Source organism: Salmo trutta, chromosome 20, assembly GCF_901001165.1.
Source record: "Salmo trutta chromosome 20, fSalTru1.1, whole genome shotgun sequence".
In the NCBI taxonomy this organism is placed as follows: domain Eukaryota; kingdom Metazoa; phylum Chordata; class Actinopteri; order Salmoniformes; family Salmonidae; genus Salmo; species Salmo trutta.
In genome coordinates, this window is record NC_042976.1 from 42110789 (window position 1) to 42132727 (window position 21939).

At 46.3% G+C, this 21939-nt stretch overlaps 1 protein-coding gene across 6 annotated transcripts in view; it reads right to left on the reverse strand.

Annotated features, from left to right (window-relative positions):
* Positions 1–1717: 1717 nt before the first annotated feature.
* Positions 1718–21939, reverse strand: part of LOC115156094 (formin-like protein 2) — a 92256-nt gene continuing 72034 nt past the window's right edge. Inside the window, exons 11-27 of one of the 6 annotated variants that reach the window (XM_029703391.1) lie at positions 21350–21460; positions 18747–18896; positions 18461–18562; positions 17866–18190; positions 17280–17450; positions 12598–12722; positions 12234–12436; positions 11759–11993; positions 9968–10036; positions 9765–9845; positions 9413–9542; positions 8839–9002; positions 8510–8611; positions 8268–8366; positions 5844–5982; positions 2747–2793; positions 1718–2261 (exon numbers count right to left, since the gene is read on the reverse strand). In XM_029703391.1, coding sequence (XP_029559251.1) covers positions 2223–2261; positions 2747–2793; positions 5844–5982; positions 8268–8366; positions 8510–8611; positions 8839–9002; positions 9413–9542; positions 9765–9845; positions 9968–10036; positions 11759–11993; positions 12234–12436; positions 12598–12722; positions 17280–17450; positions 17866–18190; positions 18461–18562; positions 18747–18896; positions 21350–21460 — 2292 coding nt within the window. In that variant the 3' untranslated portion in view covers positions 1718–2222. Of the gene's footprint in view, positions 2262–2693; positions 2794–4770; positions 5026–5843; positions 5983–8267; positions 8367–8509; positions 8612–8838; positions 9003–9412; positions 9543–9764; positions 9846–9967; positions 10037–11758; positions 11994–12233; positions 12437–12597; positions 12723–17279; positions 17451–17865; positions 18191–18460; positions 18563–18746; positions 18897–21349; positions 21461–21939 lie in introns of those variants that run through there. The other 5 variants (XM_029703389.1, XM_029703387.1, XM_029703390.1 and 2 more) reach the window with 5 other exon arrangements.

Sequence of the window (21939 nt, forward strand, 5' to 3'; positions counted from 1 at the left end):
CCTATTTGCTCTGGTCTAGTTCGGCTGTGCTCGCACAATCGTACGACCAAACAACGACCTGGACCAGAGCTATTGTGGCTCCAGGGCCCCACCAACAGCATTGCATGTGAATGGCACTTGGTCTACATGAGGAGATAATATAGTTCTATCTATTCACGGCTTGGTCCACTAACCATGTTAACACTGATAAATGAGATGTTAATACCGTCATAACCGTAATATGGAGGCCTAGCTATTTACAATTCACATTAGCCTGGTCTCGTCTTGAGAGAGCCACACCTCTCTGAGCTATATTGTCTTTGATATGATTTCTCTGTGGTCATACATTGGTGTACATATGTCTACCTCATACTTGCTTAAGTACTTTCTTTGAACATATTTGTTTTGGATCACTGCTTTATAATATACTAAAGTAAGACATGTACACTACATTACCAAAAGTATGTGGACACCTGCTCGTCAAACATCTCATTCCAAAATCATGGGCATTAATATGGAGTTGGTCCCCCCTTTGCTGCTATAACAGCCTCCACTCTTCTGGGAAGGCTTTCCACTAGATGTTGGAACATTGCTGGGAGGACTTGCTTCCATTCAGCCAGGTCGGACACTGATGTTGGGTGATTGGCTCGCAGTCATCTTTCCAATTCATCCCAAAGCTGTTCGATGGGATTGAGTTCAGGTGTTCTGTGCAGGCTAGTCAAGTTCTTCCACACCGATCTTGACAAACCATTTCTGTATAGACCTCCCTTTGTGCATGGGGGCATTGTCATGCTGAAACAGGAAATGGCCTTCCCCAAACTGTTGCCACAGTTGGAAGCACAGAATCATTTAGAATGCCATTGTATGCTGAAGCGTTAAGATTTCCCTTCACTGGAACTAAGGGGCCTAGCCTGAACCATGAAAAACAGCCCCAGACCATTATTCCTCCTCCACCAAACTTTACAGTTGGCCCTATGCATTGGTGCAAGTAGCGTTCTCCTGGCATCCGCCAAACCCAGATTTGTCCGTTGGACTGCCAGATGGTGAAGTGTGATTCATCACTCCAGAGAAAGCGTTTCAACTGCTCCAGAGTCCAATGACAGCGAGCTTTACACCAGTCCAGCCGACACTAGGCATTGCGCATGGTGATCTTAGGGTTGTGTGCAGCTGCTCGGCCATGGAAACCCATTTCATGAAGCTCCCGACAAACAGTTATTGTGCTGACGTTGCTTCCAGAGGCAGTTTGGAACTCTGTAGTGAGTGTTGCAACCGAGGACAGACTATTTAACCTTTAACTTGGCAAGTCGGTTAAGAACAAATTATTTACAATGACTTCAGGACTCGGCAGTTCCGTTCTTCAAGCTTGTGTGGCCTTCCACTTCGCGGCTAAGCTGTTGCTCCTAGACGTTTCCACTTCACAGTAACAGCACCTACAAATTTGACGAACTGACTCGATGGAAAGGGGGCATCCTATGATGGTGCCACGTTAAGTCACTGAGCCCTTCAGTAAGGCCATTCTAATGCCAGTGTTTGTCTATGGAGATTGCATGGCTGCCTGCTTGATTTTATACACCTGTCCGTAACAGGTGTGGCTGAAACAGCCAAATCCACTGATTTTTAAGGGGTGTCCACATACTTTTGTATATATAGTGTATGTCCCCTTTAAGAAGTACATTAGCCCTTTAACAATGGAAAAGCTAATGCGTTCTTTAGAGTGCCACTCGAGCACATTGTGTAATTTCTAAGAGTGATGGCAGTAGCACCAGGAATGTAATAAGATACTAGCTATGAAATACCATATTCATCCCCTGTGGCGGAATACCTTTCGACAGCTAAGGGAACCGTGACCCGTTACATTCTACACTTCTTTCAGGAATCCCTGCTACAGACGTCTGTGTCCAGTTTTACATATCAAAGGAAAATACAATTAAAGCCAGGTCAAGTTGTATTGCTTGAAGTAAAAGAAAAAAAAATCACAAGACACACAAACAGGAAGCAAAACAACTGATCACAAGTAAGTTTTAGGCACTTGGCTTGTCTAAGGTTCCCTATAACTGACCTGTCAGACCCATCCATCTCTCCTTCAGTCCTTAAGAGTGAGAGGCTGCTACACTTTCCACATCACTCCCCCCTCCTCACCCTCCGCCCCCTAACACATGCACTTCTCCCTCGTCAAATTACGACTTCAGAATTGTTGACCGGCCGCAAGTTCTGGTCGTCGAAGCGTCTCCTGACGCTCCTCCTCACCGCGTCGGCTCGCCTGTAAGGCTGATTGCGAAGATCTGGAATGGAGGGAGGGGTAAAAGATGTGTCAGTCATCTTGCCAGTGCCTTCAGATGTGCCCAGAGGCTGGTTGTGTTGGCAGCCAGTCAGACAAAGCAGCTTGAGTTCTACAGAAACATTCCCCCCTCTGGACGAAAACCAAAAACAAGGCCCACAGAAAAGACCTTATTGATTTACAATCTACTATTCCTTCTGTCACTATCAATAAAAAAACAAGCTACGGATGGCCCTTTCTACAAGCCTTGTCAATGGATAAGTAGTAACATGTTTAACAAATTACAAAAAGGCATGAAAAGTCTTCCATTTTCCATGAAGGGCATTTTAAATAGAATTTTGCATTCTTTGATTTCAGACATGCCTACCGCTGAGGAAAAGCCCTCAGCGGTAGGTAACTTAAAGGGAATGGAGGTAAAAAAAAAAAAGATGCTTGCCAGGTCTGGGACACATCCACCACCACAGGGGTGCTATTGGAGGAATTCCTTACCCTTGAGTGGACATTTGGAAATTTAGTAATATTATTCTTCTTTAGGGCTGGATGGATGAAGAGAAGACAAAATGGAGGTTAAAGAAGCAGGGTGACCAGAGGGGTCACTCCAGTGTTTTCACAGTATCCTTGCAGCGGTGGGAGCGCTGAGCGAGCAAAGCAGCCAATAGGGGAGCAGGGGCCAGAATAAGACAGGACTAAGATAGGTTGTTAACTGATACTGCAGGCACAAAGGGAGAACAAACCAAAGCATTTGTTTTTCTGTGTCTCAAAACCCAGGCTGCTTTGCAGAATGACTACCAGCATGACAAAATAGAGCTAAGCATCAAACTTTGCACTAAAACTTTGGAATAGTTATCATGAACCCCCCCAATTTTTTTTCAACATACAAGAAAAAAGTTAATATTGAATAGAACACGGACCAAAAACCAAAGAACAGCATGCATTCAGCCAGGTACATGGGGACAGGATGCAAATGAAACTGTACGGAAATACTGAGGCTTTTCCCTTGAAATCGCTAAACATTAATTCATGTATCTGGCTGTAGGTTAGTGGCACACAAAGGACACGTGACATCCAAGACCGAGAACACGTGTCAGAAAATAAAACTTCATGCATTATGTTTGAAAGGTGCCCTGGCAGACCACAGAAAGTCATGTGATCAGATTGTGCTCCATCACCAGGCAACTGAGCCAAGCACAAGGTAAGGGGGGATGTAGCTCTGGTCCAGAGCGCTACGTGTAGCTTCAAGGCTCAGCATCAGCAAGACAGATGTAACACCCTGGATCAGAGATAGGGGATCTGGGAACATTTTGGGTCTGAAGCAGGAGAAAGCCAGTGGCATGCAGAGACCCAAACAGCAGCAGTAATACATGATGACCACAACACTCAGTTTTCATGATAAGACAGATGGACACACAAGCAAGGTATAATGCCACAGCCATTTTAAAATGAGTCCAGATCAACACATCCTCACTTAAAATATATTATATAATTATTTTAGAATTGTAGGGTACTCTGCTATGTTGACAATACTAACTATATCTACTGAAACAGAACTACAATACGCTATACCACATAACTACTGGCATTAATACTAGTCAACATAACATATGTCATGCAATATAAACGTCTTGGATGCTAGTCAGTGACAATCCGTTGGGCTACGGCCTAGGAAGCACTTCAGCTATTTTAACAGCAGAGGGCACTTACCATGCTGTCTGATTGATATACACTGAGTGTACAAAACACGAAGAACACCTTCCTACTGTTGAGATGCACCCCGTCCCGTCCCGTTCCGTCGGGGCATGGACTCTACAAGGTGTCAAAAGCGTTCCACAGGGATGCTGGCCCCATGTTGACTCCAATGCTTCCCAAAGTTGTGTCAAGTTATCTGGATGTCTTTTGGGTGGTGGACCATTCTTGATACACACAGGAAACTGTTCAGCAGGAAAAACCCAGCAGCGTTGCAGTTCCTGACACAAACCGGGGCGCCTGGCACCTACTACCATACCCCGTTCAAAGGCACTTAAAAATTTTGTCTTGCCCATTCACCCTCTGAATAATACACATACACAACTCATGTCAATTGTCTCAATGATTAAAAGTCATTTTTTAACCTGTCTCCTCCCCTTCATCTACACTGATTGAAGTGGATTTAACAAGTGACATCAATAAGGGATCATAGCTTTCACATGGTCAGTTTATGTCATGGAAAGAGCAGGTGTTCATAATGTTTTGGACACTCAGTGTATGTATTACTAATACAGATAGAGAGAGATGGTTTCTTACCCATCTCACCCTTCTCAAATATCAATGGCGTGACTGACCGACAGGAAAATGTCTGTGACATTATGGTTTGCTATGGGTGATGATACAAACGGACGAGAAAGTATATAACAGGGATGACATGCTTCATGCAGGGTAACGCAGTTGACATCAGCGACCCCCTCCCGCAAAACCTCTCCCTCCTCATGCTCCCCTCATAGGAGGGGCGGAGACAAACACCCCCCCCCCCCCACACACACACAAAGAAACACACACGTGACTGAAAGTGACACACCCACAGAGTGAGCGAGTGAAGAAGGAACACAGGACACACAGTGAGAGTACGGCGAAAGAGAGAGGTAGGGAAGAAAGAAGAGCAAGTGTATTTACAGCGACCTTTCAGAGAGAGAGTTCTAAGCTTTAGTAATGGCTCTCCTCATTGTGAGCCGGCTCGCAGAAGAACCGAGAGCCCCGTTTGGCTGTGCGGGCGGTAAAGGGCACTGTCTTCAGCACTGCATTGAAACAACGACAACAGCCAAGACAAGACAGTAAGGAGAAGCACACATCTACATGGTTTTAAGAACAGGTTAACACCCTACGGCATACAGCATTAGAAGACTGAAGCACAGACACATTAACACATTCTATAGAGGGTTACAGTCTACTACAGGCCTACAAGGGCTGCAAAATTCCGTGAACTTTCACAAAACTCCCAGGTCTTCCAGAAATCCCAGTTGGAGGATTTCCCGAATTTCCCTGCTTATTGAAATCCTGGTTGGAAGATTCCCTGGAATCAGTACGGAATAAGTAGGAAATTCGGGAATCTTCCAACCGGGATTTCTGAAAACGCAGAGAGCAAATAATGATCATATACACATTTGAGACAGCTCCAAGTGTTCAGGTTAGGTTAGCTGGACTGTCAATGCATGGTTTTAACATATGATTAAGGTTAAATAAAGCCTTAGGATTGAATCTTTGACAGTTGAAACAGTTCAATAGTTAAGAGGCAACATACTCGTTAGTGGTTTAGAAACACATGTTAATGAATGAATGAGACTTGATTAGAGCACAGGAGAGGACTTGCATGCAGAACACCCAGTGTGTGTGTGTGTGTGTGTGTGTGTGTGTGTGTGTGTGTGTGTGTGTGTGTGTGTGTGTGTGTGTGTGTGTGTGTGTGTGTGTGTGTGTGTGTGTGTGTGTGTGTGTGTGTGTGTGTGTGTGTACACACGCGTACAGTATCTGTACACGCATGTGTGTGTACGTTTGCATGCGTATAAGTCATGTTGGGTGATTGTAAAACTGATGGTGATTGGCCTCCGGTCCTGTTTACCGGTGATGATGTCCTCGATGGCGCCGTCCTTGCCCTCGTAGACGTGGCGGCTGCCCGTATCCTTCACCTGCTTCTTCCTCAGCTCAGCTATCACCTCCTGCTGCTGACTCCTGCCCCTGGCGTTCTTATGGGACGGAGACTGGTGGGGAGACCACACACACACAAGGACATAGATAGAATAAAACACACAGACAAGGACGTGGGCACACAGTCAAATCACAGGCGCCTTTTTCGACTATTCAAACAGCATAAGGTCAGTCTAACGTGTCCATTGGAAAGGTTATACATATATTATATATACCGTCTATATTTCCTGGTTGGTTTATTAACTGTTTATGTTTACTGGTTATATATAGTGGCTTATCTTGACTTGATGGGATACACTAGGTGTCTGCAGTACTTAATATAGCTGCCCCACCCGCAGGAGGGGGAGGAGGGAGAGCGGGAGGGGGGAGAGTTAGGGAAAGGAGAGAGAGGTAGAGCTGGGGGAGAAAGATAAGCTTAAATTATAGGAAGAGGATGAGGAAGGAGATGGAAAGAAAGAGGGAGAAAGGGTGAGAGGGAGGAGGGGTAGTTTATCTTATAGGAAGTGGGGAGGGAGGGAGGGAGGGAGAGAGGGAGGGAGGGAGGGAGAGAGGGAGGGAGAGAGGGAGGAGGGGTAGTTTATCTTATAGGAAGTGGGGAGGGAGGGAGGGAGGGAGAGAGGGAGGGAGGGAGGGAGAGAGGGAGGGAGAGAGGGAGGAGGGGTAGTTTATCTTATAGGAAGTGGGGAGGGAGGGAGGGAGGGAGAGAGGGAGAGAGGGAGGGAGAGAGGGAGGAGGGGTAGTTTATCTTATAGGAAGTGGGGAGGGAGGGAGGGAGGGAGAGAGGGAGGGAGAGAGGGAGGAGGGGTAGTTTATCTTATAGGAAGTGGGGAGGGAGGGAGGGAGGGAGAGAGGGAGAGAGGGAGGGAGAGAGGGAGGAGGGGTAGTTTATCTTATAGGAAGTGGGGAGGGAGGGAGGGAGGGAGAGAGGGAGAGAGGGAGGGAGAGAGGGAGGAGGGGTAGTTTATCTTATAGGAAGTGGGGAGGGAGGGAGGGAGAGAGGGAGAGAGGGAGGGAGAGAGGGAGGAGGGGTAGTTTATCTTATAGGAAGTGGGGAGGGAGGGAGGGAGGGAGAGAGGGAGAGAGGGAGGGAGAGAGGGAGGAGGGGTAGTTTATCTTATAGGAAGTGGGGAGGGAGGGAGGGAGGGAGAGAGGGAGAGAGGGAGGGAGAGAGGGAGGAGGGGTAGTTTATCTTATAGGAAGTGGGGAGGGAGGGAGGGAGGGAGAGAGGGAGAGAGGGAGGGAGAGGGGGAGGAGGGGTAGTTTATCTTATAGGAAGTGGGGAGGGAGGGAGGGAGGGAGAGAGGGAGAGAGGGAGGGAGAGAGGGAGGAGGGGTAGTTTATCTTATAGGAAGTGGGGAGGGAGGGAGAGAGGGAGAGAGGGAGAGAGGGAGGAGGGGTAGTTTATCTTATAGGAAGTGGGGAGGGAGGGAGGGAGGGAGGGAGGGAGAGAGGGAGGGAGAGAGGGAGGAGGGGTAGTTTATCTTATAGGAAGTGGGGAGGGAGGGAGGGAGGGAGAGAGGGAGAGAGGGAGGGAGAGAGGGAGGAGGGGTAGTTTATCTTATAGGAAGTGGGGAGGGAGGGAGGGAGGGAGAGAGGGAGAGAGGGAGGGAGAGAGGGAGGAGGGGTAGTTTATCTTATAGGAAGTGGGGAGGGAGGGAGGGAGGGAGGGAGGGAGGGAGGGAGGGAGAGAGGGAGGAGGGGTAGTTTATCTTATAGGAAGTGGGGAGGGAGGGAGGGAGGGAGAGAGGGAGAGAGGGAGGGAGAGAGGGAGGAGGGGTAGTTTATCTTATAGGAAGTGGGGAGGGAGGGAGGGAGGGAGAGAGGGAGAGAGGGAGGGAGAGAGGGAGGAGGGGTAGTTTATCTTATAGGAAGTGGGGAGGGAGGGAGGGAGGGAGGGAGAGAGGGAGAGAGGGAGGGAGAGAGGGAGGAGGGGTAGTTTATCTTATAGGAAGTGGGGAGGGAGGGAGGGAGGGAGAGAGGGAGAGAGGGAGGGAGAGAGGGAGGAGGGGTAGTTTATCTTATAGGAAGTGGGGAGGGAGGGAGGGAGGGAGGGAGAGAGGGAGAGAGGGAGGGAGAGAGGGAGGAGGGGTAGTTTATCTTATAGGAAGTGGGGAGGGAGGGAGGGAGGGAGAGAGGGAGAGAGGGAGGGAGAGAGGGAGGAGGGGTAGTTTATCTTATAGGAAGTGGGGAGGGAGGGAGGGAGGGAGAGAGGGAGAGAGGGAGAGAGGGAGGAGGGGTAGTTTATCTTATAGGAAGTGGGGAGGGAGGGAGGGAGGGAGGGAGAGAGGGAGAGAGGGAGGGAGAGCGAGAGAGATATTGATGAGGGAGGAGAGGTTACCTTCTTGTCCTCCTGGTCCATCATGGCCTCCTGTTCCAGAAGTTTCTCCATCATCATCTGCTCCGCTCTCTTCTTCTGCTCGTTGTCCTCCTCCGCTTGCTGAAAGAACACACACAGACACACACACACGGATACACACTTAGACTGAGCCTTAGACTGAGGCGTTTCCCCAGCTGGGGGAACAGGGATGAGGGTTGGTCAGGAGCAGGTGGGGAGGGGAGGGGTTGGGACATTAGTCTCACCCTGTAGGCCTTGACGAAGCGCACAAACACCGGGAAGAACACAGACGGGGGAGTCGTTTTGGAATTCTCGCCGAAGAATTTGACCGCCTCGTCGAAGGCATCCTGTGAGAAAAAAAAAGAAGCACATTTTGCATTCGAGATTTCCCTGCGACGTTCTTTAGCATCGAAACATATGTTACATATGAAACATATGCCAATCGTAAGTTAGTCCTGTCAAACACGTAAGGCCAGTTTCCCAGACACAGATTAAACTTAGTCCTGAACTGAAACCTTTAATACAGTTGCTGTATTAGTTTTGCACAAAATCAATTAAGTGAGGTGAGATTTACCTGTGCGATCTTGGCGTCGTCCTGCAGCTTTTTCAGCTTGCCCTCGTTGTGTGTGATGAAGTCTTTGAGCATGGTGTTGTGACCGTGCATGCTGTACTCTCTCTTGGTCAGATCCATTCCCCGCTGGAGCTCCTTCACATCCAGCAGAACGTTCTCTAACGACACTGAGATAGCACGCACACGCACACACACACACACACAATTGGATAATGTTCAAAGCAGGGAGGGCCATACCTCCGTGAGTTTACAGCACAGCTCTTCAGAGTAACACCCAGCATGGAAGAGTCCTCAGCAAGAGAACAACATCACAGTCCATTGTAGCACAAAACTGCAGATGACTGAAGACACAGTGCAACAGAAGTGCCTGCAGACCAAAGATAGGCTACAATCCAATGAGTTAGGTGTGTGTCCCAAATGGCACCCCTATTCCACATATAGTGCACTATTTTAGACCAGGACCCATAGGGCTCTGGTCAAAAGTAGCGCACTATGTAGGGAATAGGGTGCGGCCTAGGATCTGATTTAGCGTCAGCCCTTTCACTGTAATATCACTAGGCCGTGTTGTGAATCGTACCTGCCGCAGCCTTCTCCACATAATGCAGTTCGTTGTAGAACAGATTGACTTGCTGGTATTTCTCCTTCACCACGTTGGCTATGTAGTGAAGCAGTGTCATTTTCCGGTCTGTCGACTTGGTGTCTAGTAGCTGGGGAAATGAGAGGATTAAAAGACGTGCGAAGATAATTACGTCCCAAACGGCACCCTATTCCTTTCGTAATGCACTACTTTCGACGTGGGCCCATAGGGCTGTGGTTCAAAGCAGTGCACTAAATAGGGAATCGGGTGCAATCTAGGATGCTGGCAATGACAATCCTGAAGCACGTTATGCACTAGCAGTACATTTAAGATGGGAGAGAGAATCTCTTACCAAATCTAAACTTTGTAGTTTAAAACCGTATACCGCTCCCCTTTTACTGCTGTTCATGTAGTTTCCGAGAGCCAAGATAATCTGTGGGGGAAACAACAGCATTGGAACATCAACACAGAAGGCTCCCAGGAACAGATTTTCAAACAACAACAAATCAGAGCGGAATATTTTCGACCCAAAGAAATCTGTAATTGGTCGCTTACCTCTAGAATTTTCTTGAGTTTCTGTGAGGATTTTATTGACACAGACGCCGCGATGATCGCATGAAGTTGCTGTAAAAAACAATAAGAAAGAAGGAAGTAGAACAAAAGTCAGACAAGAGGAGAATAAGTCAAACTAAAGAAGGCCCTGTACACACTCAGGTTGTACAACTGATCTACAACACATTTGACAATGGTTGTGATACGACTGATATATTTATGATACAATGGAGAGTTGGTCCTAGGGCTGGGCGGTATACTGTATTTTACTATATACCGGTATTAATGCACAGACCGGTTTGGGTTTTTACTTTAACTTCTATAACGGTATTTGAATTTTTGGTTTGTTAATTGTGATATGCCGTGTGTAACGTACATTTCAAAAGTTTACACTCCTACTTGGGCCAGCAGCATACCACCCTGCATCCCACTGCTGGCTTGCTTCTGAAACTAAGCAGGGTCGGTCCCTGGATGGGAGACCAGATGCTGCTGGAAGTGCTGTTGGCAGGCCAATAGGAAGCACTCTTTCCTCTGGTCTAAAATATATCTCCAATGACCCAGGACAGTTATTGGGGACGTTGCCCTTTGTAGGGTGCTGTCTTTTGGATGGGAAGTTAAATGGGTGACCTGACTTTCTGTGGTCACTAAATATCCCATGTCACTTATTTAAAGAGTAGGGGTGTTAACCTGGCTAAATTCCCAATCTGGCCCCAGGTCGTTGCTGTAAATGAGAATGTGTTCTCGGTTAACTTACCTGGTTAAATAAATACAATTGAGTCATCTCTCTCCATGCCGCTTTCCACACAGATCTAGCCCTGTCACTCAAGGTGCGCATTTGTTGTTGCTTGACCACGAGACACTTGCGTTCAGTTTGATCAATGAAATAATGTTGTTTCCACTTTGCTTCTTAATATAAATCCACAAGCGTTCTATAATTACAGTAGTAGTTTGTGTTTCTTATATCTGCAAACAGCAAGTTTGTCTTTTCTTAGCAAGGTTTAGGTAAATCGCGTTACCGCTAATGTTAATCGCTAGTTAGCTGTCTAATAAATGTACTGAGCGAGCTAGCTAAAGTATACAGACTGATACCAGTGATGTTATAGGCATATTGTTTTTGCAACATTATCTTCTAAATCAAAGAGAAATAGGCGAAGGAAGCATGAATATGTTGGCTACATGAAGAAACATTTAACGTAGCTAAACATTATAGGGTCCCCTAAGAAACACTGACCAACACTTTGGTTCCTACCCTGTCACAATAACTCCTCCCTGGCATTTTCATTCGTTGTCATGTCAAACAACACTGCATTCAAAATACATTTATATAGAATTAGAATAATCATTCTATTTCCATGATTCCAACACTAAAAATATGGCCTTTTTTGCCCAAATTGTACTTGGCAGTGTGGAAATTACCTCAAATGAGTGCTGGAAATGCAGAAATGAATGAAAATGCAGGAAATAATTTTTGGTATGTGTTGTATGTGTTGCAACCCTAGGGTCACACTACTCATAAAGCAAAGTTAGAACTTTTACTATTCTAAAACATAAAATACTGTAAAAAATGTGATATGATATTTTGGACATATCGCCCAGCCCTAGTTGGTTTGCACAAAAATGTTCACACAATACTTGTCGTTTTTTTGTGTGCAGAAACGCCCCGTTGTATCACAAAACCCAAAAGCGTTGTACATTAGTTGCACAACTTGAGTGTGTACAGGGCCGAAGACCGAATCCTCCTCTCCCGTCACCTATAACCTCAATCATATCAGGTAAGCCCTAAGGCAGCCTCACCGGCGTCAGCATCTGAACGCTCTCGCAGAAGTTGCCTATGAAGGCCATGATGGTCATCTTCTGCATGAGCCGCTCGATCTTGCTGAAGTGCATCATGAAGCGGTCCTCGTCCGTCAGAGCCTCCACGGGCTTCCGCTCCTTCTCGTACTGACGCATGATCTTCACCTCGTTCTCCGTGGGCAGGAAGCGCATCAGACACTCCACATAGTCCACCGACAGGGTGCGCAGGTCAAACCTGACGGGAGGGGGGTGGGGGGGGACGCAGGGGATGTCGGTTATTAGACACAGAAATGCGTGCTATGCGGAGGCACGGGTAAACACGGTCTCGAGACATAGACATGCACACAGACGCTCTGCTATACAGACACACACACTAAACAAACATGCACACAAACAAACAAAACCCTCATTCGCAGTGCTACATAGATTAAGAAGACCATTAGGTCATGTTGCGGAGGAGTCCATGACGTCTTACAGCTGAATGGCCTTGCAAATCTCCTCGGGGGCCTTGCCCACTTTCCTCAGGGTGATGGCCATGTTCTTGGCCCGGTTGGCGTCCAGCAGCGCCACCTTGTTGGGACCCTTCTGGATGATCTTGGTCTTGCTCACGGCCAAGTCGATGGCCGGGCCCTGGGCTTTCGTCTTGAACATCTCCTCAAACTCATCCACGTTCAGGTCCTGAGGTTGAAAACACACTTCAAGTGAGAAGGTTTGAATCCTAAGCAACCCTGTGGTGAGTAGCCTACATATCGTTTTGAAGTACAGTAGACCAACATAGCTTTTAGAGAAGGTCAAAGTGTGAAGTGCATACACGTGGGGGTGAGTGGATGGTTCCCTACCTCCAGTATCCTCTCGTCGTCGATCTCGTTGAACACAGTGCCGTTGATTTGGTTGGGCTTCAGCGCCACCCAGTTGAACACCGGCAAACGGAACTTGGTCTTGATGGGCTTCTTAATCTTCACGGCTGCACCGGAACACAGAGGAATGAATCAGCAAACACCCCAGCTACCCGTCTCTGTCATCGCTCTCGCAAACACACAGTGCACACGTCGTGTGGCGGAGGATAGACACAGGCTGCGTGCATCCCAAATGGCGCCCTATTCACTATGTAGTTCACTACTTTTAGTGCCACAAAAGAAGTGCACTATATCAGGTGGAGCCTGGTGAAGGGAGGACGGTACATAATAATGGCCGGAATGGAGTCAATGGAGTGGTATCAAGCAGGTGGCTTCCATGTGGCTGATACCATTCCATTGACTCCATTCCAGCCATTACTATGAGCCATCCTCCCCTCAGCAGCCTCCACTGCAGTATATAGGAAATAGGGTGCACTATATAGGGAATACGGGTGGCATTTGGGACACACACAGTCCTATCAGTGACTGGTGGTGGTGACACACATGGATATGCCTCCCTCCGTAGATAGATAAATAGGCTGAGACTGGCCGTCGGTCTCATCTTAAGAGCCCATTTAATGAAATCCCGCCTGAGAGAGCTGGAGATGTGCTCTACAGCCACTTCTACAGCACGGCATGATGGGCTCTGGCTAGCTATTTACTGCTAGACATAGCCACTAGTTTATTGATTTAACCTTCATTTAACCAAGACATACTGTTCAGTAGCGGGCCCAGAATAGTGCCTTGGGGGACACCAAATTGAGTTAGCTATGATATTGAATGTGCATACGGCTAGGGTTGTCATCCCTGGCACAGCGGCATATTGTGTTTATATAGACAAGGATTATGGCCATACTGAGTATTTAACCCAGATTGACTGCCTCTCCCCGGGTAACCTCTCTAGCACACAGACAGAGGTACCGTGGGGCAGAGCGATAAGGATCAGGATTGGAGAGTGTGACAACCAGGGCATTCCAGGCTTGCGCAACACTCTCCTATCTTGCTATCAATACCAGCCTACCTGCAGCGGCACGTCAATGTGTTTCAGCATGCAACAACAGACACTTCCTGACATTACAATAAATGACACATGCACAAGGTAGAGTACAGTATGGAGACCGTGCAGGAGTTGGAAATGTGGCATTTTCAGTGCTTTCCCATCAGTCAAGACTAAGTAAGACAGATTGTACTGTATTTTGTCTCGTCCCATTATATTTAACAGGCTAAGGACCCCAGCAGTTCAGGATCCCAGAATGATGACAAATGACCCCAACTAGGACTTCGTGTCCTGTGGTCCTTGTTTTGTGGATAGACTGTGGTTTCATATTTTGGTGGGCTCAAGCCTTCTACAGTACAGCTGTGAAGAATGAAGAATATTTTTGGGGAGTCTGCAAACAGTCGTGAGAGAATTTAAAGAGAATGCATGAAACAAAGAGTCCAATTTCATGCTTGGCTAGACTGAATAAAATCATAGGGCATAAATGGCCATCTCTATGCGGACATTCCTCCTGTGTGTGTGTGTGTGTGCGTGTCTTGTCTTCACGTTTGCTTTTACGACTAAAAATACCATTTCCAAATACTCAGGAGAGGAGGAACAGTGAAAACACAACCACATCACAGAAAAAAACCTACAGAACAGTTTGATGGGTCCCTCTGGTTGGCAGAAAGCAAGGTAGAGAGAAAAACAACCAGAGAAATCATTAATAAGGAGAGAGAGCGAGATTAGTAAGATAATCAATCATAATAGACAATGATAGATCATGCGAAACCAAAATGTGGTCGAAACAAGCTTTACAGTTGAAAGTGTACTAACGCTAGTGCTGTCATATACTGAATTAAGGCTTCAGATCAAGAGTCATATTCAAGGTGAAATTCTGGAATGATCTCGTGTCACACTGCATCGGTGTCTCAACTGGTCAAAGTCTGCAGTGTGTACAGACCCAGTGACACACAATGAATGATAGGTTAAGGGGGAGGCCGAGTCAGTGAGTCAGAAGAGGCCTGACTAGCCGTCACATCCGCTCTGAGTCACCCATGCTATCCACACACCCTGATATCCAGGAAGTCAAGCAGCTTGAAATTGCGGTGAGTAACCAGCATCAGACACCGTGATACTGTAAATATCGGCAGGGTTCAAAAGGCCAAAAGGATATCAGGAGGCTTGGCTCATGTTCTACTACTATCAGTCTGTCACACACACACACACACACACACACACACACACACACACACACACACACACACAGATCAGTTGATAAGGCAACATAGTGTAGACTACAATTGTGAATTCAGAAGCATTGGAGAGCACATGGTGTGCTTTCAGTGACATACAGTGCATTCAGAAAGTACTCAGACCCCTTGACTTTTTTTCACATTTTGTTAAGTTACAGCCTTACATAGTTTTTTCCCCCCCTCATCAATTTACACACAACACCCCATAATGACGAAGCAAAAACAGGTTTTTAGACATTTTTGCACATTTTGAAGAACAAAAAACTGAAATATCACATTTACATAAGTACTCAGACCCTTTACTCAGTACTTTGTTTGGCAGCGATTACAGCCTCGAGTCTTCTTGGGTATGACGCTACAAGCTTGGCACACCTGTATTTGGGGAGTTTCTTCCATTCTTCTCTGCAGATCCTCTCAAGCTCTGTCAGGTTGGATGGGGAGCATTGCTGCACAGCTATTTTCAGGTCTCTCCAGAGATGTTCGATCAGGTTCAAGTCCGGGCTCTGGTTGGGCCACTCAAGGACATTCATAGACTTGTCCAGAAGCCACTCCTGTGTTGTCTTGGCTGTGTGCTTAGGGTCGTTGTCCTGTTGGAAGGTGAACCTTCGCCCTAGTCTGAGGACCTGAGCGCTCTGGAGCAGGTTTTCATCAAGGATCTCTCTGTACTGTGCTCTGTTCATCTTTCCCTTGATCCTGACTAGTCTCCCAGTCCCTGAAAAACATCCCTACAGCATGATGCTGCCACCACCATGCTTCACCGTAGGGATGGTGCCAGGTTTCCTCCAGACGTTACACTTGACATTCAGGCCAAAGAGTTCAATCTTGGTTTCATTAGAGCAGAGAATGTTGTTTCTCATGGTCTGAGTCCTTTAGATGCCTTTTGGCAAACTCCTAACGGGCTGTTATGTGCCTTTTACGTCAATGCTGCTGACATTTTTTGGTTCCCTTCCCCAGATCTGTGCCTCAACACAATCCTGTCTCGGAGGTCTATGGACAATTCCTTCGACCTCATGGATTGGCTTTTGCTCTGACATCCACTGTCAACTGTTGGACCTTATATAGACAGGTGTGTGCCTTTCCAAATCATGTCATATCAATTGAATTTACCACAGGCGGACTTCAATCACATAGTAGAAACATCAGAAGGATGACCAATGGAAACAGGATACACCTGAGCTCAATTTCGAGTCTCATAGCAAAGGGTCTGAATACTTATGTAAATAAATACATTTGCAAACGTTTCTATAAACCTGTTTTTGCTTTTTCATTATGGGTTTTGTGTGTAGATTGATGAGGAAAAAAATTATTTCATCAAATTTAGAATAAGGCTGTAACGTAACAAAATGTGGTCAAGGGGTCTGAATACTTTCAGAATGCACTCTATCATGATAAGGGCTGATAAAACACTGCAGATGATTTACACTTGATAATGACGGTTCACAAACATACCAAAAAAGACTGCAATTGTGATCCCTGATAGCCAATACCATTAACATACATTACAGTTTTCTTCAATTGCTTTAGTGCGATTTTCACAAGTATGAAAGTTCAAAACCATTAGTACAAAACTCAAACCAGATAATCAAAAAGGCAGTTTTAAAACTCTAAGCACATTTTAAATTGACTAAGCACAACACACAAAAACATAGGTCATTTTTTCACCAAACTTAAATCAGTGTTTCATCTAGAAACACGTTTCACATTGCACATGATCCCCTCCAGGCCATGGATGAGGCATGCAATGATTTGCCATGCCAAAAGGTTTTTCTCCAGGTGCATGAACAATGAGGACATTTATTGCAATGTTGATGAGAACCTATGGCCAAATGCTCAAGACAGGCTTGATGCAAACTAGTGGCTGCAAAACTTTCTTTCTTTCTTTCATTAATTTATTTTGTTTCATTTTAATACAGTACACCTATGTTGTAATTACATCTGAAAAATATATTTTTGCATCAATCATTTTTTTTAATAATCTCACCTTTGACCACACATGGGATAGAAATTATCGACATATTTTTATGGGTAATTTTTTTTTTGTTTTGGGGGGGGGGGGTACGTTTTTTATTTCACAGTAAACATATTTTTGGGATCAATGGTTGTTTGGTGAAAGATGTCACCAAACAAAATGAATGCACAATAAAAAGGTTTTGAATAAGTGTTACCAGTTTGGAGTATTGTATTAACAGTTTTGAAAATTCACCACATACTTGTGAAAATAGCACCAAAGCGATAACAAAAAAACTGTAACAGAACAAAAGCGTATCGGGAAAACCCATCTTTCATTGTCTGGTACAGCGTGATTCATCCACATCCATCACAAAGGGAATAGGGTGCCATTTGAGACGCACTCAGTCTCACACGCAGGCGGCGTCTGGGTGGGATGACCTTACCTGCTAACCCTGAGTTGAAGATGACAGTGGGGGATCCACAGCCGGGCAGCGGTGGGGCCATGGGGGGTGGAGGCGGGGGTGGGGGGGCAGACACCGCCGTAGGGCCAGGGGGAGGAGGGGGCGGCGGGGGAGGGGGAGGAGCGGCGAGGCCAGCCAATGGCCCATTTGGCACTGGAATAGAGGGAGCGAAATAGAGGAGAGGATGAACAAACAGGAGCAGAGGGAACAAGAGAGAGAAAGTAAGCGTGGAATTGAGATGACAGCATGCCGAGTGCTGTCTTCCATTGAGACTCAATCAACAGAGTACAGACTCCTCTCGTGTGACTGCTCTGCTCTCGCTTTCTCTCTCTGCTGGCTTCCCTAGCTCTGCCTCTGTGTCTGTTTTTGTTACAACTCAAATGCCATAGCTGGAACAGCTTAGGCTAAAAGCATACCGGTACTTTAAATTCCACTCAAGAAAATAGGACAGTAAAAATTAAAGGGCATGTTGTGAAACTAGCAACTAGAAGTCCAGACTGCTTCGCTACCATCTGTGACTAAACAGTAAGCTAAGCCGGGATTGGTCAGAACTCGGAATTCCACCTACCAGTCCCAGGCACAGGCGGTGGGGGAGGAGGAGGGGGCGGCGCGGGCATCCCCGGGATCCCATTCGACCCCATCGGGCTGACCGCACCCCCGTTATAGCCCCCTGGTACACCCTCAAATCCGGCCACCAGTGGGCCCCCGGGGGCGGGCGACGAGGTTAGGATGGAGATGTCCCCGTCGCCCTTCTTCTGGATCTTCATGGTGCCCTGCTTCTCCAGCTCGTGGATCTTCTTCTCCAGGTTGCACTGCCTCTGGATGGCCTCGTCCTTCTCTTTCACCATCCGCCGCAGCGTGTGCACCTGCGAGTTGGCGTCCTTGTACACCTCCTGGGTTGGGGGATGGGGGGGGGGGGAGAGAGACAGGAAACAGACAGAAGTGTTACTGCATTGCACGCAGATCAGAGGATTATCGACCTGTGTCCGTCAACCATAGAATTACATTAAAAAAATAAGTTGAATGGACACCGGCATCCTAGCAACATGACTAAAGAACCGTCCGTCTTGGTCAGGGGGAACTTTACTTCTAGGATCTCCATGCGGTCAACGTTACTAAGTCCTCTCCCCTACTGATTGAGGGAGTAAAGTCTCACGTCTCACCCGGACGGCGTCGAGCTCCTTGTTGCGCGTCATCAGCTGTTTCTCCAGCTCCACGATCTTGGACATGGCCTCGTTCTCCGTGTCCTGCAGCTTCTCCGTCATCTGGGGGGAGCAAAGGTCGACAGGGGGGGGGGGGGGGTTCCGTCAGATCACATGACACGTATAACGCAGAGTGAGTTATCAATAAGCTAATACGTAGGGCGGCAAAGAGTCTTCTGTGGGGAGTCAGTCAGAGTGTTATTGGATAGAGACAGTAAGTCTGTGCGTGGTTGTGGTTTCTTCTCACATGCGACATGTTCTCCTCTAGCTCCTCCACGCGCTCCAGCGCGGCGTTCTTGGTCTCGGCGTCCTCCAGCAGGGCGCCCACGTCAAACACGTTGTCCAGGTAGGCTTGGATCTGCACCTGCAGCTTGTCACTCTCTGTGTGCTTCAGCTTCTGCACACAGACACACAGACATTTACATTAGATTTACATTTAGCAGACACTTTTATCCAGAACGAGAGATAGACGGACATGCAGGCAGACCGATGGATATACAGACAAACAGACAGACAGGTCTGAGGATGGACTGATTGGGCCAGTTTGCTGAACACAGGGTCGCATCTCAAAGACAAGGATTGATTTTAGCTTCTTCTTCAAGGCGAGGGTTCATAGAATGAATTTATTTTCCAAACAGAGTATTGACCTTGTTTCAGAGTCTTGAGCTGAATAACTAAGTGCATTTTTTAAACTAGCATCTCAACATATTTCCTGTGATATATAGCAGGTTTGGGGCCAATTCCTTTTCAATTCAGTCAATTGAGTTTGTAAAAATAAATCCCGATTCCAATTCTCCTGGAGGCCTACCTAGACAAAAAAATTAAATGCTTCTGTGAGAAAAAAACCTTTGCAATTCTGTTTACTTCCTGAATTGACTGACTTGAAATGGAATTGACTCTTGGGCCTTTGCTGTGACCATATTACCACCACACTGGCAGTCATGACCACAGTAAAATCCCACGTGACTGTTATCTCCTTTTATGCCCTCTGGACATGTGTTGGATAGTAGCCAATTTTGCTATGTACCATCAGGTCCTAATGGCCTGGTACTCAGAGCTCTATTGTCCCTCTGACATCAATGCAAATGCAATCACAATTCACATCAAACACTTGTCATCAAAACAGTATTGTGCTTTCAAAAAAACTCCCCTCGCTGTGATTGATCAATTTGAAGAAAGAAGTTCAACAGCAGGTTGAAACTGAGTTTAAAACATGGTCGTTGTGGATGTTGTTTCAAAGCCTAACTCAACGAAATGGACAGCTGCTTTCTAAGGTGATGATTCATTCAAAAACAACCACACGCATACATTAGAGCTTATGCATATGAAGGTTTATGAGCCCAAGCCCCCAAAAAAAGAACTGAATTAAAATGAGGATTGTTCCGTTATACAATACATAGCCTACCGCATATTACACATGGCAGAAAAACATAAAACAAAACTGATTTAAGATGTCTTTGGTACATAATTGGTCCAGCCTATACTCCAAAATTAAACAAATGAAAGTAATGGCCTTTGAGTGTGGACTGTATTATTATGCATACTGGATGGACTGGTTACCTTATGCTACGCTCCAAAATGTCTATCAATGAGTCTGGGGGAGAACGTGCAGCCCTAGACGATGCTATTGGTTCATTGATTGTGCAGGGCCACTTACAATGAGTGAATTTGTATTTGATTTTGAATAGCTTAGTAATAGTGATTTCTTTATATTTTCGTAATTCATTGGGTGGCACATTACCTTTAACTATACAGGATATCTCATCGCCGTGCGTTTCCATCTCCCCCTCTCTCTCTCCTTTATTCCTGTCGCGTGCGTGCAGAGGGGCTGTCAACACTTTAGTGAAATAGGTTTTGTTTGCGAGAACGTCCCAAATGAAGCACTGGGTAGCTGCAAGAACGAGGTTGGAGAGCCCGTGGAGTACAGAGTTTGGGAGGAATATCACCTGATTGGGCAGCGAGAGCATTCTCCTCAAACAGTGGTTGACGCGTGGAGCGAAATAAGTGTTCGTATATTGATTTCTCAGCTGCTCATATTTAAGCACATGCTCCGCTATGAAAACCGAAGCAGCCTACAAAACGGACCGGCGGGAAAGCGCGGTCGCTATTCGAGTGCGTACAGATGACGTGTGTTTCCCCCCTGCCCATTCGATAATGGACCATTCTAAATCCAAACTCATTTTACATATTAATACAGACCAGATTTAATTGAGAATAGTCTGATGGGTGAAAATATGATCACTTGGTGAGAGAACAGCCTGCGCAGACTGCGGCGAGGGCCCGAGTGCAAGCTATATGTTTTGATTTCTAAGACAGTATAAGATTTGTTTCTTTCACAACTGAAGTTGCCAAATAACTATAAATCTAGCGTATAGGACCTGTTTCAAATGATCACTTTTATGCTCAACATAGCCACTTCATACGCACACACTTGCCATAATGGGAAAAATATCCATTCTATTTTATTCAGCTAAGTTCTTACTATAAAATCATATAATATAAAATAATGGCACAGGACTTATCAGCATATCTTGTCAGCTACATGAACAAGCCTACAGCCTATGGCATGGAGCATAGCCAGGTAATATACAGTAACTCATATTCTGTTCTTCGGAAATACATTTCCTTCATTTCATATTGTTTCTTTAGAGCTGACTAAAATAAATAATGGATGTATTGTGATGGTGTATATTTAATTGATTTATTCGACTTTTTTATACTTTTTTTAATTTTTTTTTTTTTTACATGTTGACGTTCCAAAGGAGCTAGCGTGACAATAACCGGCTGAGAAAATGGCATGAGCGCCACAGCCTTATTTGACCCGACTCTGGCTGGTATCCATCTACTTACATCCAGGTAGTCGTCCAGACAGAGCTTGGTGAAGTTGTACTGCAGGTGAACCCGGAAGTTCATGTCCTCTACCGAGTGGACCACGATGTTGATGAACTGCATACATGCCACCTATAGGGACCGACAAGCACAACCATCAAGAGATATTTCCCTGTACTGATACTGAAGCATCCATGGAATATAGGGTGCATCCCAAATCACACTCTATTCCATGTACTATTAAGGGAGGAGGGTGCCATTTGGGGAAAAGTCTTAATGTGTAAATGAGCATGAGTATGGAAATGATGTGGCTGCATTCGTCATGCAGTATGGGCAGATAAAGGAAGTCACTTCAGTCCGCAATGGACCAGGGCCCATTGGGCTCTGCTCAAAAGTAGTGCACTACATAGGGAATAGGGTGCCATTTGGGACACTTCCTCGGTGTTGAATGTACACAGAGGAGCGCCACTGAATCAGTGCATTCTTGTCACCCTGCTAATACTGTCTTAATGGACTTCCTTAAGAAGCTTGGAGTCAACTGGGTGAGAAATGCCAGCCCTGTCTGACAAATCTGTTTGCTTTCGTGCTCGTATCAAACGACTGGCCCTCTA